A 17,273-nucleotide genomic window follows, 5' to 3' on the forward strand; every position below is an offset into this window, starting at 1 on the left:
AAAAAGAAATTCTTCCTGACGTTCTTTTGCTAAATATTATGTTACTAATTATAAAAGAAAAAAAAAGATTTTTAAAAATACCTTGATGTTGATGGAATTTCATACAAATAGATTTTTTTCCTTATCTCAATAAATATTGGTACCAGCAACCGTGTTATTTAGAAACTAGTATAAATAAGAGCATAGTTCTGAGTGCAGTGGTTAGAAAATACTCTTGGAGGGCTTGGGACGTTGCTCAGAGACAGAATGGTCCATGTGGGCTCCCGGATTCCGTCCCAGCACCACTTGGGAGAGCTAGATGACTGCAAACCAGGGGCTGTTTGGCTATAAAGAGAGACCCTGTCTCCAGAAAGCCCGGGGGCGGGGGTCGTGTTTGAAAGGAAACATCTGGATATGGAATTATTCTCCTTGAAGTGTGCGCGCCCACACAGATGCATGTACACGCATGCACACACACACACACATGCATGTACACATATGCACACACACAGATGCATGTACATACATGCACTCCGTATGGAAAAATAGTAGAATGGAATCAGCTGAGTGGAAGTTTAATAAATACACAGGCAGATAGATATTTAGAAAGCACTTAGTGTGACGGACAGAAAGGAGAGGGAGTGGTAACCCTGAAAGGGCCGAGAAGGCAGGTACCACGCTCATTATGTGCAGCAGAAGCTCCAAGCACAGACCAGGCAGAGCATCAGGAGGGAAGTGAAGGAAGGCAGAGAGCTTTCCCGAAGGGTGAGTTATGCTGGAGTGTACACACATGGGCTCACCCATGTTTTGGCTGGTTTGTTTTATATGGTCTGCTGCTGGGACACAGTTGAGTCAGACTTTTTTCTCTGGTATTAAAGATTGAACCCATTTAAATGAGTACATGCTAGGAAAGCGCCCTACCACTTGAACATACCTTTCCCCATCTGTGGGCATGGGGAGGTGGCTTTCCTTTGATGCAGGGTCTCCCAGAGAGGTCCGTCCCATCCAGTCCTGACCTTTCTGCTCTCGTCTCATGACCTCTGCAGCTTCCAGGGTTGCTTTCACTCCATGATGATCTCAGCCATTTCTTCGCAGACCGGTGCACCAGTTGTATTTTACACTAGTTAGTTATTCATGCTTTACAGACATGCTTCCCAAACAGCCCTAACTCTCCTGTTGTGTCTGACTCTGCCTTTCATTTGCACTTAGAACTTTCATTTTCAGTGTATTTTATGATAAATGACTTGTGAGAAATGTGATTGAAAATTCAGAGTACTGTTTTTTTCAAACCCATTCTCTGTGAAGATTACATTCTTGGGATATTACATTGGGTAGGATGCCAACACTCTTAGTTTTGTCCCTTTAGTTTAAGCTCTCAACATTACAGGCACACATCCCTCAAAGTGCACAGGTAGATACAACTTACAAACAAAAGTCCTAGGATAGGAGATGGTTCAGTAGGTAAAGTTCTCAGTTCAGATCTCAGTGCCTCCACGGAAGCTGAGCACAGCAGCACTTGCCTATAGCCAGTGATGGGGAGGCAGAGACAGGAGGATCTCTGGCGCTCGCTGAACCCACGAGCCCCAGGTTCAATGAAAGAGCCTGCCTTAAAAAGTAGGGTAAAGACTGACTGAAGGGCTGGAGAGATGGCTCAGCGGTTAAGAGCACTGACTGCTCTTCCAGAGATCCTGAATTCAATTCCCAGCAACCACATGGTGGCTCACAACCATCTGTAATGGGATCCGATGCCCTCTTCTGGTGTGTCTGAAGACAGCAGCAGTGTACTCATAAAAAAGTCTGACTAAAGAAGGTACCTACATTGACCTCTGACCTTCACACACATATATATGCACATATGTGTAAACACATAGACACATTTGTACACACACACACAAAGTAAGAGTCCTTGTACAGAAAAATCATGTATGCTTTAGTTTTGGGGAAAACCTAATTTTACTTAGAACCTACTTAAAGTACTTTTAGGAATCGCCTGGGTTCTTTTTGTATATTAATAAAATGAGAATGAAAGAAAAATATGTGAGAAGCATCTTATTTGAAGTAAACTGTTGTGAGAGAACTTTTATTACTTGAAGGCTGTGCTGTGGATGAGTAAGAAGCCTCAGCAGGTACAGCCTTGCTGCCGAGCCAGGCGACCTCCCTTGGCCCACATGATGGGAAGGGAGAACTGACCCCTGAGACTGTCCTCTGACCTCTGCACGTGTGCTCGAACATGCATGCACCTATACACGTACAAACAAAGACGTAACTGTCATTTAAAACAGCATGCTTAGCTTGGATTTTCTAAGAGTTTTATTCATTTTAAAAGTAATCCTTAAAAATTAAGTAATTACTTTGCCTTTAGGTTCCTCAAAGGAAAACGCAGTCAGGCTGCTTTGACCTAGACACGTCGCTGCTGCATCTGAGGAGCCTGTCCTCCAAAAGGTAACTGCCTCCAATGCACAACTGGGCAGCAGAGGTGCTGACTCTAAGTGTAATAGGAAATATCTCAGGGCTGGAGAGATGGCTCAGTGGTGAAGAGCAGTGGCTGCCCTTGTAGAGACCATGGTTCAACCCCTAGCACCCACAAGGTGATACAGAACCATCTGTAACTCCAGTTCTAGGGAACCTGACACCTTCGGCAGACAGACATACACGCAGACAAAACACCCCTACATATAAATATTATAAAAATTAAAGATTTTTAATTAAAGAGAAAAGAAGTCTCGTTTCCATGCTGCTGCACATGCACATAAAGAGCGAGACAGTGAGCTTGGCTGTGTGCTCCTCACAGCGAGCCGTTCAGGCCCATCAGTTTGCTGCTGATCCTTAACCTCTGTCTTCTAGCCCACATTGCCTGCCTCCCTGCCTCCCTCCTTCCCTCCCTCCCTTTCTCCTACATCCCTCCTTCCTTCCCTCCTTTATAAAAGCTCTGTTTTCTTTGTCAGTGATCCAGCCTGTGTTTTAGGCAAGCATTCTATCACTGGGTTGCATCTCTAGACAGCTGTGTAATTACAATCGCATAATTTTACCTCTGAATTCTTGTTTCCAGCTGAAAATGATGTAGAATTCAGAGTATTGTACATTTTCAGTAGTTTCAACTATGTGATATATTATAAATATTCATTACTGAATATTGCTAGTAAAATATTTAATCTGAAATTTCAACTACAAATTTTACATTTTTTTTTAACTTTTTCATTCTTTTGGTTTTCAAGATAAGGTTTCTCTGTGTAACCCTAGATGTCTTGGAACTCACTTTGTAGACCAGGCTGGCCTTGAACTCACAGAGATCTGCTTGCCTCTACCTCCCAAGTCCTGGAATTAAAGGCCTGCACCACCACCACCCAGCTAAAAATTTTGTATTTTAAAATTTAATAACAATTTTATTTTAGTAGTTTGAATGAAATTGTTCAGCTTCTTCTAATTGATTTTATAGATGTAAATAAGAAAATATTTCAACTAACATGTTCTTTTTTTCTTTGCTTCTATTTTTTCAATAGCTCTCGACCATGTCTGAACATTGACGAGGACCCAGATGTTCATGAAAAACCTTTTTTGAGTTCAAGTGCTCCACCAATCACAAGTCTTAGTCTCCTAGGAAATTTTGAGGTAATGCTGCTTTGAAACTATTTTAGAAGTCAATGTGCCTTAAACTAGGGCACTAGGGCTACAGGATCATTATGTCTTTAATATTCTTTGTGAGAAGGAAATAAACGAATTGACCGTCTTCTTTCAAAGCCTTGCCTGTCTTGCTCCTCAAATGATCACTTGACTGAAGGGCCACTCCTCACACACCATGATATCCCCACAGGTAACATCACATAAGCTTCTGAGGGTCTTGAAAACACCTGAAGAGCCGCCACTTAGAGACGGTTCTCAGGAGTGAGCACCACATGGATGGACAGAGTTTCTTCACATTTTTTTTTTTCAGCTAAACTAAATAAAATTCCATATATTATACAACAGCATCTTTTAAAAACAGAAGTAGTCATTCTTCAAGATGACAAATGTTTGGCTTAACTTTCGAACAGGGCTTCCATATGTGGCTAGCGCCTTCTGTGGGCTTTCTCAGGGGCAGATATCTTCTCTGGGAGAGCTTTTCTTTTCAAGTATGGCCTATTATATAACCTAGGCCAGCTTGGAAATTACTACAGTTAGTACTAGTCTTGAACTCACAGTAGTCCTTTTGCCTCTGATCTCCAAGTGCTGATGAGATTGCAGGTTCTAGTCCCTGTGCCCAGCAGAGAGCAATAAACAGCATAGCAAGCGATTAAGTCTAACAAACGGCAATGTTCCAAGAGAGTGCAGTGGTATCTGAGTGGGTGAGAGGAGGCAGTGGGTAGGATCTAGTAGAAGCTGGCTGGAGGCAGAGGTGAATTCAGGTCAGGTAAGAAACACGTCCCCTGTAATAACCATCATTTCTCAATTTAAGCCATGGTTTCTGTGTCACTCAAACTTCCAAGGGGCTGGCTACTCAGTACACTCCTGCCTCAGCCTTGTTAGACAGTGGGTTACAGACACATGCTACCACAGGACCTGGAAAACATAGACAAGTATTTCCCTAAGTAGGAAGTGAAATTAATGTGCTACATTTTCTACCTTTTCAAAGCACATGTTGTCATCTTGTCTTCCAGGAATCGGTTCTGAACTATCGTTTAGACCCCCTTGGCATAGTCGATGGCTTTACTGCCGAGGTGGGAGCCAGTGGGACTTTCTGCCCAACACACTTGACCCTGCCGGTGGAAGTGTCGTTCTACAGTGTTTCTGATGATAATGCTCCCTCGCCTTACATGGCAAGTACTTTTGTCTCTTCCGCAAGAATCAGCCAGCTTAGTAATTTACATCTCTGCTTCAGTTTTGCCCTTGAAAGCAAGAAGCTGTTCCTAAGAGAAAGTTTTAAAAACTGAATACAAACCAATAAGCCAAAATCCTACTCCAAGACCTTTTCTCAGCTGGCTCAAACTACAGGTGACCTGTTTTGCACTTGAAAAGGTTGCTGAAATTTTTCTCATTTTTACATAACTGACTAGTGACTGACATAATCAGTCTATCTTGCTAAATTCACACAAATTCCCCAGTGCTTACTGTGTACTCTAATACCACATGGCTGCCTCCTCACGTGGTTCTTATGTCAGTCAGACTTGGTAAGATCTGGGGACTTGGGGTGACCTGAGGCCTCTCCACTCCATCTTCCCCCGCTTTTGATCCTGAGGTTCTAGAGAGTGTGAGCAATTTCTGATCACACCAGTGTCTCTCAGTGGAGAGCAGGAGAGCTTCTATGAGGGAGAAGACAGTCTTGAGCCTGAGGTCTTGTAAGTTTGAGTTTTCCATTTTCTTCTTTCTTTCTTTTTTTTTAAGATTTATTTATTTTATGTATATGAGTACACTGCTGCTCTCTTCAGACACACCAGAAGAAGGCATCGGATCCCATTAGTGATTGATGGTTGTGAGCCACCATGGGGTTGCTGGGAATTGGGACCTCTGGAAGAGCAGTCAGTGCTCTTAGAGGTTCCCATTTTCTACTGCAGGGGAGTCTGGGTAATACAAGCCTTAGCCTGCAGAAGTGCCTCTGAACACTGGAGTATGTATAAACACTCCTTCCAAATACAAAGGAGGGGTTTGTAGTGATGCTGTAAAGTGCAGAGTCACAGTTAGTCTCACTGTGAGAAGCAGAGATGCATACAGGCCTAGACCTGCATCCCTGCCCATTGGCTTCCTCTCTCCTGCCTTCAGGCATTCTAAGAACATTAGTGACAATGTCTTTTGTTAAGAATAAAAGCTGTGAAAAGGGATTTCTGCATACCTGACAGGACAATTAAATATGGCCACCTCAATGGTGTCCTGGTTTGTCAAAGGGGCTAGTTTAAGTTAACTCCAGTTTTAAGGTGAAATTTTGGTTCAGGGCCTGGGTGGTATTTCATACTTTTGGTAGACAAGCATAGTCTGATGGGAACTTTGAAAGGAAAGGGAATAACTCAGCCTACTGAATTGTTAGGTTCTCCTTCTAAGGAGGCCTGCCTTCTATCACAGTGGGATTGAGGCTAGCCTGGGCTAGGTAGTAAGTTCTGGAAGTGCCTTGTCTACAGAGGATAATCCTATCTCAAAAACCAAAAACAACTATCAATGCCTGCCTGCCTGCCTGCCTTTTCCGTTACAATGATCTTCTCTCTATCATATTTTCCCCTAAGTCTGTTTATTTAGTAGGAATGGGTTCTCTTTGCTAGTGGCTCTCTCCAAACCTCACACCACAAATCTTTCCTAAAATTCGTTCTGTTTTGATAGGTTAGTCTGATTTCAAAGGACTGGACATATTTCGTTAGCTAGGACTGTTTGTTAGATGAAGCATATCATAGACCATCAGAAGTAATGCACCTTTGTGGTACTCTAATAAATGTTAGGACAGAAAATTCTTTGTGGTGGGATTTTGCATCAAGCAATTCTTGAAAAATTAATTCTTCATTTTGGAGTCAGCAGTAAGAACGTTCTCCAAGAACCACACAGCACTCAGCTGCACGGGAACTATGTCTCAGAGAAACCAGCTGTCATGGTGGGGAGGTCAGGCTAGGCCTGTTATGGGCTCATGACTGGCTAGGAGTGGTTTCCTTCTGTTTGTAATTAGTCAAATCGAGGCCTGCTGGTTTTAGTTTTCCATCTACTGTTCCATACTAGTCTTTGTTGTTGTTAGTTTTATTTTTTGACATGGGGTCCATGTCAGCCAGTCTGACCTCAAAGTCTATGTAGCTGAGGCTGGCCTTGAACTCACAATCTTTCTGCCTCTACATACCAAGTGCTGGGATTACTGGTGTGTCACTGTACCCAGACATTCACATTCTTTAACATCTAATAATTTGGGGATTTTTTTGGCATTAGGATTCTGCTAAATTTAGTTCATCTTTACTTTACTATTACAAATATATCAGAGGAGATGTTTCATTAAATTAAATGTGGTTTTCTTAGGTACAGATATGGATATGCTGGCCCATGAAATGAATCGAGTAATATTAATCAAATCCCAGCTTTCCAGTGCTACTACTGGTCTTAGATTATGTAGAAGTTGTTGTTTGGAGGCTGAGGAGAAGGCTCAAAGAGCATTTGCTACTCTTCCAGAAGCCTCAAGTGCCCTGTGCCACCTATGCCCAGCACCCACACCGGGCAGCTCACAGCACTCTATGATTCTAGTTCCAGGGCATCCAGTGCCCTCTCTTGGCCTCCAAGGGCACTGTATTCAGATTCAAATACCCCCTCCCCCCCCCACACACACACATAGTTTAAAGGAAGAAAAAAGTGGTTATACTGGAGTGCTGCCCTAAGACCTTTCAAAAATCTTCAGTCACTGTGGACTTGATCACTATTATCATTATGATCTAAAAACTGTCAACATTGTACGTTAGAGAAACACAGTCACAGTCATAGCTGCCATTGTCCTGTCTCTCTGTTCTTTGTATGGGAAGGAGGTTGGGGGAAAAGACAATAACTCCTGTCCCTACCAGTGCGATTATAAAATAGCTGTCACTTTGATATGCTCTACTTGTTCTTTCTGGATTCAGAAAGGAGTGTGCTTTTCATATAACTGTGCACACTGCTTGTACTTGAAAAGTGGTGTGCATATGCCTCAGTGAATACCCTGAGCACTGCTGCATTGCCAAGGTGTAAGGCTAATGTCCATGCTCTGTGTGTGAAGTTAGGATCATGTGTTAAAGCAGGGCTCACTCTCCACCTTGGTCCATTGCTTTTTACCTCCCAACCCAGGTCCCATGTCACCTAGTGCAGCAGCAGTCCTGTGTTACACTTACCTTGAGATTCCTGTTTACAATAAGTGACAATGGATTCATGAACCATATGGAGCCCATACTTACTGTACTTACCTGCTGTAACTGCTGGGAGGAAAGCATCCCTCAAAGTAGACAAGGACAACATCTGCAAGCAGCACCTGTGGCCACGCCCTCACCCTGGTTACTGGGAAGCATTTGCACATCCAACTGACTGACTTTTCTTCACACTTATACTTTCTTCCCCATTGTTTGGACTTCGCAGAAAAATTGCTGCCTGTACTTAAGGTTTTCTTAAACTTGTACAGATGACATCAGGGAAGTCCTATTGATGAAAGGCAGATTCTATTTGGTAGATCTGGAGAGTGGCCAGGCAGACTGATCTAACAAAATCATGTGTGTGCTGCTGCTGTTGCGTCCACCCCTCTGAGTACCAGACTAAGTGGAGGACCTTCAGCGTCCCTTTTAGGTTTAGCTAGTGAGATGACTGTAGTTCACCTTTGACCTCTCCCCAGAGCTCAGCTCTTAGACCTTCAAGCTAGTGTGCTCTGGTTTAGAGCCAATTCTAAGTCTAAGATTCCTTACCAAGTAAACAGCTAAAAGGCAATAATACCCCTGGGTGTGGTCGATCACAGCTGTGATCCCAACATTTGAGAGACTAAGGCAGGGGGATTTTCATGAGTTCCAGCCAAGTCTTGGCTACATAGCAAGGCTCTGTATAAACAAAGAACCTAAGGAAATAGATATAATTTGGGTATGGTGATACTTATTGTGTAATCCCAGCACTTGGGAAGCAGACGCTTCAAGAAGTAGATGTTCAAGGCCACTGTTGGCAACATAGTAAGTTTGAATCCAGCCTGGAATACATAAGACTCTGTGTGAAAAAAAATGGAAAAATATAAAATAAAAAAATATTCAAAGTAGCACCTTAAAACGATCCAGATTCTGACACAGCTGCTTCTGAAGTAGCATTTCCTCCTGGAAAACGGTTGTGTGGCTTGCTTTTTGCAGAGCAGGCAGCTTGGTGGTAAACCTTCATTCTTCATACTTGCTTTGAACATCTCTTCTGCTAGAAATTCATCAGGCTGGAACCCAGATTTTCAACCCCACTTAGTTGCTGTCTTAATTCTTTTCTTCTGTCTTTCGTCAGAAATTCAGATGTGTAAGTTGACTCACTAACTGAAGAATTCCTTCATTTGGGGCCCCAAATTAGGCATCGATACTGGTTACTTTTCCATACTCCACGATCAACCATTTCTTTGCTTCTTCATGCCCCCTCCCTCATTAGATAACAGAACTAATCTATAGCCCTGCTTTATTTATTTCCTTATGGCTAGGAAACCTGACCCTTGCTCTGTGTCTCAGTGGGCAATTCCAAGCAGAGTGGCCGTAATGCTGTATGCTGCTTGTTGCAACATGTCCAGGAAGAGCGGCAGCGAGTGGTTTCTTTAGAAGGGGGAGTCCCACCGTCTCCTACTCGCAGAATGTAGCTCTTAATGCAATTTGAATGTTTTTTCTTAGAAATAGGTTACCGAATTATACTAAAAATGTGTCCTTACTTTCGTCTGTTATATATGTATGCACTCAATTTGTCTTCTTTTGTTTCAAGGGCGTGATTACTTTAGAGTCCCTTGGTAAAAGGGGTTACCGAGTACCTCCTTCAGGAACGATACAAGTGGTATGTGTTTTATAGCCTACAATTGCAATAATCATTCTCTCACACATATAGAACTTAGCCCTTTCTCCTGCTACTGCTGCTGCAACAACCTTGGTAAGTAACAGTGGGCTGCAGCTTGGTTTGGAGTTGCCATGCTCTGCCCCAAGAATGAGCATTTTGGGGGCCTCCATTAAAGGAAAAGATTAATAAGCTAATAGAGGTGAATGCTTTAGACAAATAATATGAACCATGTATATGGTTTAAATTGAGCTATTTTCAATATATTTAAATCCTGACCAGTACCTTCTAGTAAATATTAAGCAATATTGAGATTGATCTGTTTCAAAGGAGACCCTAAAATATTGTATTGCTTTGGTGGGAAAAACCTGGGAAACAAGATGTTAATACTAATGGAATGATTTTTTTTTAAACTGACTCAGTGCAATCTGAGAGGTGCCGGGCAGAGAATGTGGAATGCCTTCAAATGTATTCTTCTTCCCAGGGCAGACCTGTCTGACCCAGGGTAACACTGCAAGTCCTCAGTCTACTTCAGATTTTGTAGACTGGAAGAATCTGGCTATTGCTGGCTATTTGCACTCAGCCTCTGCTCCAGCCCCAGAGGCTTTCTGAGCCCTGTGACCTCCAGGGGTCAGCCCTTCTGTCAGTCTGGTTACACCATATCAGGTCTGATCAGCTGTGCCCCGCCTGCATGTTTATCTGGCATCTCACAAGAGTGAGCAGTTGTGAGCAGTGTGGGTGTGCACCACAGAAGAGGGGCTGCCTATTAAAATGTGATTTCTCTATCCCAGACATTTTTTTAAAGCTAAGGAGCAATCCCTGTCCATTCTCTAGCCCGTGGCTGTAGAACCCATGAGGGTGTGTGGACCACTAGAGTGCTAGCTATGAGCTGCCCTAGTGATAAGCCACTAACCTAGAAAGAGAAGTTCACCTCTGAGTGGTCTGTTTTAAGCACGCTTTTATTCTTCACATGGTCTGAAGTCCTGGGTCTGCTTTATACTTATTGAATGTATCAGCCCTGATCTTAGCACGTGCTAGGTTGTAAACTTGGATCATAATGCTGATGTATTTCTCATTTTGATTCAGTGAGTGATGTCCAGTCCCTGGGACGAGCTTCTGAAAGCCTGGCACCAAGTTACCGATTGATGTGTTGGTAATTTGGTTAAAGTCAGTTCAGCAGCTTGGGTTTTTAATTTAAAAATGTGTACTTTAAAAAAAATACATTTTTTCACTTATTTATAGCCAAATAACAATGGAATTACTCCAGTCTTCTCTGAGAATGCATATTTTGGTCTGTAATGATAGTGATGATTTGTAAAGCCTGATCATTTGTGAGAGATTCTGAGTGTAAAAGCTTAGTGTTGTTACAGACTGTGGATCTAATGAGAATGAGCTTTATTTATTTATTTCCTGACCTTGAAACATTTTCAATAAAGTCCCCCCCTTGAACATTTATAGCAATTTTACAGTAAGTAGTTTAAAACAGTTACTCTAAAATTCTAGTTTTGCTGAGCTTATGTTGTTTATTTTAAAAATCACAATCCATTAAAATATAAGAGAAATTAAAATTCCACCTTGAGAATTTGCAGTTGATATCACCAGTGAAGCTAATGTTTGAAATAACAGAACTAGAATATCCTAATGCAAAAGACACCATAAAGAGTGTACTATGCTTAAACTAGTAGAACAGTTTCAGAAAATCAGAACAATGAGAAAAATGTATGCTACTTGCTATTAATATGAAATGTGTGACTAAAAATCTTGGTTTATTACAAGATTTTTTTCTTATAGCCATATAAGAAATGAGGTTGAATCTCTGAAAGTATTGAATATTACCTTTTTAGCTGTTAATGTTAGCTTCTGAATAGAATCTATCGATCAGAATTAAATTACTAAAGAGCCTGTTTAATTACTGGGAAGGTATTCTGCACCATATATACAAATCACTCTTTTGAAGAGTAACCCTTCTGTTGTTTCTTCAGACCTTATTCAATCCCAATAAAACTGTGGTGAAGATGTTTGTTGTCGTGTATGACCTACGAGGTATGCCAGCCAATCACCAGACATTCCTGAGACAGAGGACATTTTCTGTTCCTGTTAAACAAGAGATGAAGAGAAGTATTAACAAAGAGAATGTCCAGCACACTGCACAGTTACTACGCTACCTCATACACCTGAGGTAATGTCTCAGATTAATAGGAAAGTACTTTACTTGAGGACACCACAGGAGGGCATCAGATCCCACTATAGACAGCTGTGAGCTTCCATGTGGGTCTTGGCAATTGAACCCAGGACCTCTAAAACAGCAGCCAGTGCTCTAAACCTCTGAACTATCTCTCCAGCCCACTAGACTTGTTTTCTTCAGGGAACTTTTTTTTTTTCAGTTTGCTAAAAATGTTTTTTAATTGGATATTTTATTTAGTTACATTTCAAATGTTATCTCCTTTCCTGCTTTCCCCTCTGCACACCCCCTATCCCATCCTCCCTCCCCTTGCTTCTATGAGGGTGCTCCCCCACCCACCCACCCACCCACTCCTGCCTCCCGGCCCTGGCATTCCTGTATACTGTGGCATAGAGCCTTCACAGGACCAAGGAGGCCCTTCCCTCCAACTGATGCCAGATAAGACCTTAAGGGAACTTTGTAACTGACTATATTAGTACCATGCACTCTGCTGAGCATGGGGGTCTCTTGACAACATGCCAACATGGAAAACATGTGGCATTCATTCTTACCACCCTTGCTACTTATTAAACTGAGGAGTTTGCACTTGTAACTGCCAAATGGGGCATGCTAAAAGTCAGGATGGAGCCTGATATTTGCGACTTTTAAAACCAGTGATGCTGATAGAAACTTGGTCTGAGCCATCAGCTTAGTTTGCAGTTACTAGTAGCCTTTTTAGTAAAGTGACAAATCTGGCTATGGAGCCCCTTCCTTGTCTGTTATCCCGGAACTTGGATAGTGGAGGCAGAAGGATCCGAAGTTCAAGGCCATCCTCAACTACCTGTCAGGTTTAAGGCCTGCCCGGGTTACATAAGACCCTGCCAGAAAAAAAGGGATCTCTGGAAAAGTAACAAGAAGCAGGTAAACTTTATATAATGCATTGTACTTAACCTAGCATATCTAAATGTTATAATGTGAATATACAATCAGTGTAAAATCAAGATAACTTTTCATTCTTTTTGTTTTAACATACCTTCTAAATCAACAATATATTTTACCCTTGGGACAATCAGTTTGAAATAGTCCCATTGGAGGTGGCTGTTAGCCACAGGTAGCTAAGTGGCCCTATTGGGTAGAGGATTCTTAAACTTGACCCACCCACTCCCTGACTGCTCCTCCATGCTTCTAGCCATCTGGCAGGTGACAGTGCTGATGTGGAAGCTGTTTCAGGGATGCTGCATCCTCCAGCGTAGTGTTCAACCTGCAGCTCTAGCTTGTGTAAGAGCTTTTGTCGTTGGTTGCTTGTGTCCTTCTGGTCCGTGTTGCCAGCATGCCTGATTTGCAGTTTAAGCCCCCAGTCCCTGTGTAGCTCTCAGGAACACTGAGCAAATCAAAGACAGACGTCAATAGCTTTTTTCCTGTGACCCTGTAGAGTACTCTCAGCCACGTCAATGACTGGTTCTTTATTTTAAGGAATCCTGTGATTCTCAGCCATCCATCAGTATGTAACTGCAGGTTAGGTAGAGTGAGGTAGAGCCACACCAGAATAAGACTGTTCCTCTCAGAACACTGCATGGTAGGCCTCTCCACTTGTCATTATGCATCCAAAAGGCAATGCTATACTTGTGGTGGCCCTGCCTGACAGGAACACAGTGGTGTGTGCACATAAGCTATGGGTGTGAAAACATGTCCGCCAGACATGAACTTGGAAAACCTTTTCAAAACGAGAAATGGGGTCTGGTGAGCTGGGCCCATGTGGTGTAAGGAAAGAACCAGCTTCCATAAATTGTCCTCTGGACTCTATTTGCACGGTGACACGTATCCGCTTCCCTCACACACAGAATTTTTTTTTAAATGTTAAGAACTTTAAATATATATAAATGTTCGCAGATATGGTTAAATCAAGAACTTGGAGAGACTGAGGCAGGAGGACTGACTGCTGTGAGTTCAAGGTCATCCTAAGCTATAAAATGAGTTCTATGTGAGCCTGAATTACAGAGTGATACCCAGATGTGAGAAACTTTAAAAAAGTAAATAAATAAAAGTAGAAGTGTAATCAAATAGCACACTCTAGGAATACTTTCCAGTGGTGGGCTGTGTTGTTCAGTTATAGTGACATCTCTTTAATATGAGGAAGGTGCTGGGTTTGATTCTCAGTATTAAAAAATGATAGACAGACAGAAGGAAGGAAATATATAATTTATTGGTAGAGTCCTTTTACTATGTATGAGGTTCTGTGTTCAGTCCCAAGTTCTGCAAAATCAGTTAATCCACCAACCAATCAGCAACCCAGCCCAGTCGGAAAAGATTCAGGTCTCCTATTCAGCTTCTGTTTCGCATCATTCTCTTGATGTTTTGGTGGGTTGATTGGTTGATATTATTTGTTTTGTGGTGTCTAGGATCAAACCTACAACCTTGAGCATGCCACAGAGTTGCATTGTCAAACTCTCAAAGCTTGATAGCTTTAGAAGTATGTAACCGTCATTCACCCAAAGTCAGCAACCTCCTCTGTAGTTTTCATATTATGACTAAATATGTAGAAGCTATACAAAGCCTATTTGGAAAAAAATGGCATCGTCCCCAAAGCGACTTCAGGGAGGAGGAATGAGCCGGTCAGTGTCACACCAGGCCTTTCCATTAGCTTTGGAGTAAAATCCACAAACAGACTGTCATTTCTATTGTTCCAAGGAGACAAAGAGAAATTAGCACTTCACGGCATCTGCTGGGGAAGGTTAATGGAACATAGAAAAAGTTCAGTGCCAACTTCTAGCCCCTTTTCATTTCACCAATAACTTTTGTCTGCCAGTACTGTCTTATGTAACCAACTGCTAATAATAGCAGTGATTGTCCCAGAAGTTGAACCTTGCCAGGTATGGTGCACACATCTGTAGTACTATCAACACTAAAGAGGCCAAGGCAGGAGGATTACTAAAAGTTCAAGGCCAGCCTTCATTACATGGTGAGTTCCGGGGCAGTCTCAGTACAATATGAGTCCCAGTCTCCAAACAAAATGAATGCACTCGGGGTAAAGGCTGCATAGATCTGAGGTCCAGAGTCCCCATATCCAGAACACACACAGAAGCTGAGCAGATGTGGCAGCTATCTAGAATCCTTGGAACAAGCTGGATGGCTAGGTGTGCTGGCTAGTATTTATGTCAACTTGACATAAGTTAGAGTCATTTTTGAAGAGGGAACATCAGTTGAGAAAAATATTCCCACCAGCTTGGCCTATGGGCAAGCCTGGGATACATTTCCTGCTAGATGATTGGCATAGAGGGTAGGGGGGCTAGCTCACTGTAGGAGATGACACCCTTGGGTTGGTGGCCCTGACTACAGTAAGAAAGCAGGAGGAGCAAGCCAGTAAGTAGAATTATGCCATGGCCTCTGCTCCAATTTCTGCCACCAGGTTCTGACATTGAGTCCCTACCCCGACTTCCTGGATGATGGACTACAAGTTGTAAGATAAAATACAATCTTTTTTTTTCCTCCCCAAGTTATTTGTGGTCATGGTGTTTAATCACAAATAGAATCTCTAATTAAGGCAGTAGACCAGGCAAGTCAGCGAGCTCTGGCTTCAGTGAGAGACCTTGCCTCAGTATGAATGCCTCAAGTGAATGAAGAGAAACTGAAGAAGATAGCCAATGTTGCCTCACATGCATGCACATGCATAAATGCATGTCAAGAAAAGCTTGGATCTTCTCTTACCTGTTTTATTTTATTTTGAGACAGTTTTATATTATAGTCCAGGCTTGCTTGTCATTGGATAAATTGATCATGATGGCCTCAAATGTAATAGTCCTCTTGTTTTAACCTATTGAGTGATGTGATTACATGAATAGACAAATTATTCAGAAACCTTTTTATATTCTACAGTGACTCTTTTGAGTATGGGGTCCATTTTAATCTACCCTATGTCATGGAAAGCTAATTTGTATGAATTTTCTTATCTCTGTGTCTAGAATATGCCTGACCTGCAAAGCCCAAGGCATAGTCATATAGTTAGCTGGTGTCAGTGGAAATTTGATGCCTTAGATGAGGAAAGTGCGCATGCAGCAGGGCCAGGGAGGAACAGTGACGTTGAAACCCCAACTCCCAGAAGACACAAGTCTTGGCCCCATTACAGAGCAGAGGGTTTAGGGAATGACAAATTAGTTTTTGACAGTTCAGACCCAGATACGGTGGGAAAGGGAATTAATCTCATGGCATAGCAAGAGTGGCTCCTCCTGCTCTCATGAGTACTTTTACTTATTTTAAAGACTCATTCCCTAACATCACTGTCTCTCTTTGTATTTATTTAGGTTCCAGAGTTCTAAATCTGGAAAGATCTACCTCCATAGAGATGTCCGGCTCCTGTTCTCTCGAAAGTCCATGGAGGTCGATAGCGGTGCTGCGTATGAACTCAAATCCTACACTGAGTCGCCAACAAACCCTCAGTTTTCACCAAGATGTTGATGAGGGGGACAACTTAAAAGTATTTGCTCAGTACCCAAGCCTGAACATGAGCATCCACAGAATGGAATACATCAAGCGAGAGCCAGTGGAGCAGAGTGGCCCTCCTCTGTTGTCCTGGACCAGATTTTATTAAAGGACCCCCGAAGTGAGACCCATGTCTCCTAAGTGGACTGGAAGCACCTATGTCTTCGCCCTTTTCGTACTGTTAAAACCACTTCATTGGACAGTTGCAATAGCAAAATCCCCAGTTAGATTAGTGTTTACACATTTTATTTCTGTTATTTAATATTTAATGTTTTCCTTAATAGTCAAGTGATGTTTGTCTCTAGTGTTCTAATGTAGCACAATCCTATGTAAAATCATACTATGTATTTTTGACATTAATGTTGAAATTGAAATATATGCGTAAGTCTTTAATTTTGTGTGGTGTGTTTTAAGTGCTATTCATTTAAGCTACTGAAAATGAGAATGAAATGTTGGGCTTCTTTAAGATTAATGCACTATGCAAGCATGTATGCTTTTTATATCTCTCCAGGTTAGGTTTTATAGCACTCACCCCGGGGCTGTCCCCAGGGGGTCCAACAAAGCTGCTCCTGTCCTCCTGGCAAGCACTCAGCCACCTGCCCATTCTCATTCCTTCTAAGGCCCCACCCCCAAAACATTCTATTTTCCCTGAATCACTACTGTAGAGGTTTTACTTTAAATTGCTGTCCCATGCTAGATAATTTTCTCACACTGTTAAAAAGAATATGTACTTTGAAAAGAAATTAATATTTATATTGTAAATATATGCAAAAAACTAATACGTGTATTTGGCTTTTATTCTTAAACAAGACACTTATGTGACTGTTAGGTTAACCATCAGACGGTATCCATTCTAGCTCCATAGCTGCCAAGGACAGACGCATTTGGCAATTGAAAAGGTCACCAAGAAAGGGAACTTGGCTGATATATCAGAAGCTGCCTCCTATCATGCTCAGGTAGAACACGACAGTCCTGTTATTTGTGCTGGCACAGTAGACAAGAAGTCGGGACTATTTAGGTGCAAACCAGGAGTGTGGGGCATACTCCTTTAATCCCAACACTAGAGGCTCGGAGGCTGGAGGGTTGCTGCAAGTGTGAGGCCAGCCTGGTCTAAATAGTGAGTTCCAAGACAGCTAGGACTACATAGACTCTGCCCCTACCCACCCCCCTAAAAAATGTTCCCATTCTAACTACTCAGTACCTCAGTGAGTTT

General features: G+C 42.2%; 1 protein-coding gene across 5 annotated transcripts in view; it reads left to right on the forward strand.

Moving 5' to 3' along the window:
* Nucleotides 1–16,845, forward strand: part of Fam214a (family with sequence similarity 214 member A) — an 84,122-nt gene extending 67,277 nt beyond the window's left edge. For 2 of the 5 annotated variants that reach the window (XM_029542835.1, XM_021207492.1), the window contains exons 8-13: nt 2,342–2,421; nt 3,480–3,588; nt 4,614–4,772; nt 9,358–9,426; nt 11,406–11,602; nt 15,883–16,458. In XM_029542835.1, coding sequence (XP_029398695.1) covers nt 2,342–2,421; nt 3,480–3,588; nt 4,614–4,772; nt 9,358–9,426; nt 11,406–11,602; nt 15,883–16,036 — 768 coding nt within the window. In that variant the 3' untranslated portion in view covers nt 16,037–16,458. Of the gene's footprint in view, nt 1–2,341; nt 2,422–3,479; nt 3,589–4,613; nt 4,773–9,357; nt 9,520–11,405; nt 11,603–15,882 lie in introns of those variants that run through there. The other 3 variants (XR_003844625.1, XM_021207490.2, XR_003844624.1) reach the window with 3 other exon arrangements.
* Nucleotides 16,846–17,273: the final 428 nt, after the last annotated feature.

This window comes from Mus pahari, chromosome 10 (assembly GCF_900095145.1).
Source record: "Mus pahari chromosome 10, PAHARI_EIJ_v1.1, whole genome shotgun sequence".
Taxonomy (NCBI): Eukaryota; Metazoa; Chordata; class Mammalia; order Rodentia; family Muridae; genus Mus; species Mus pahari.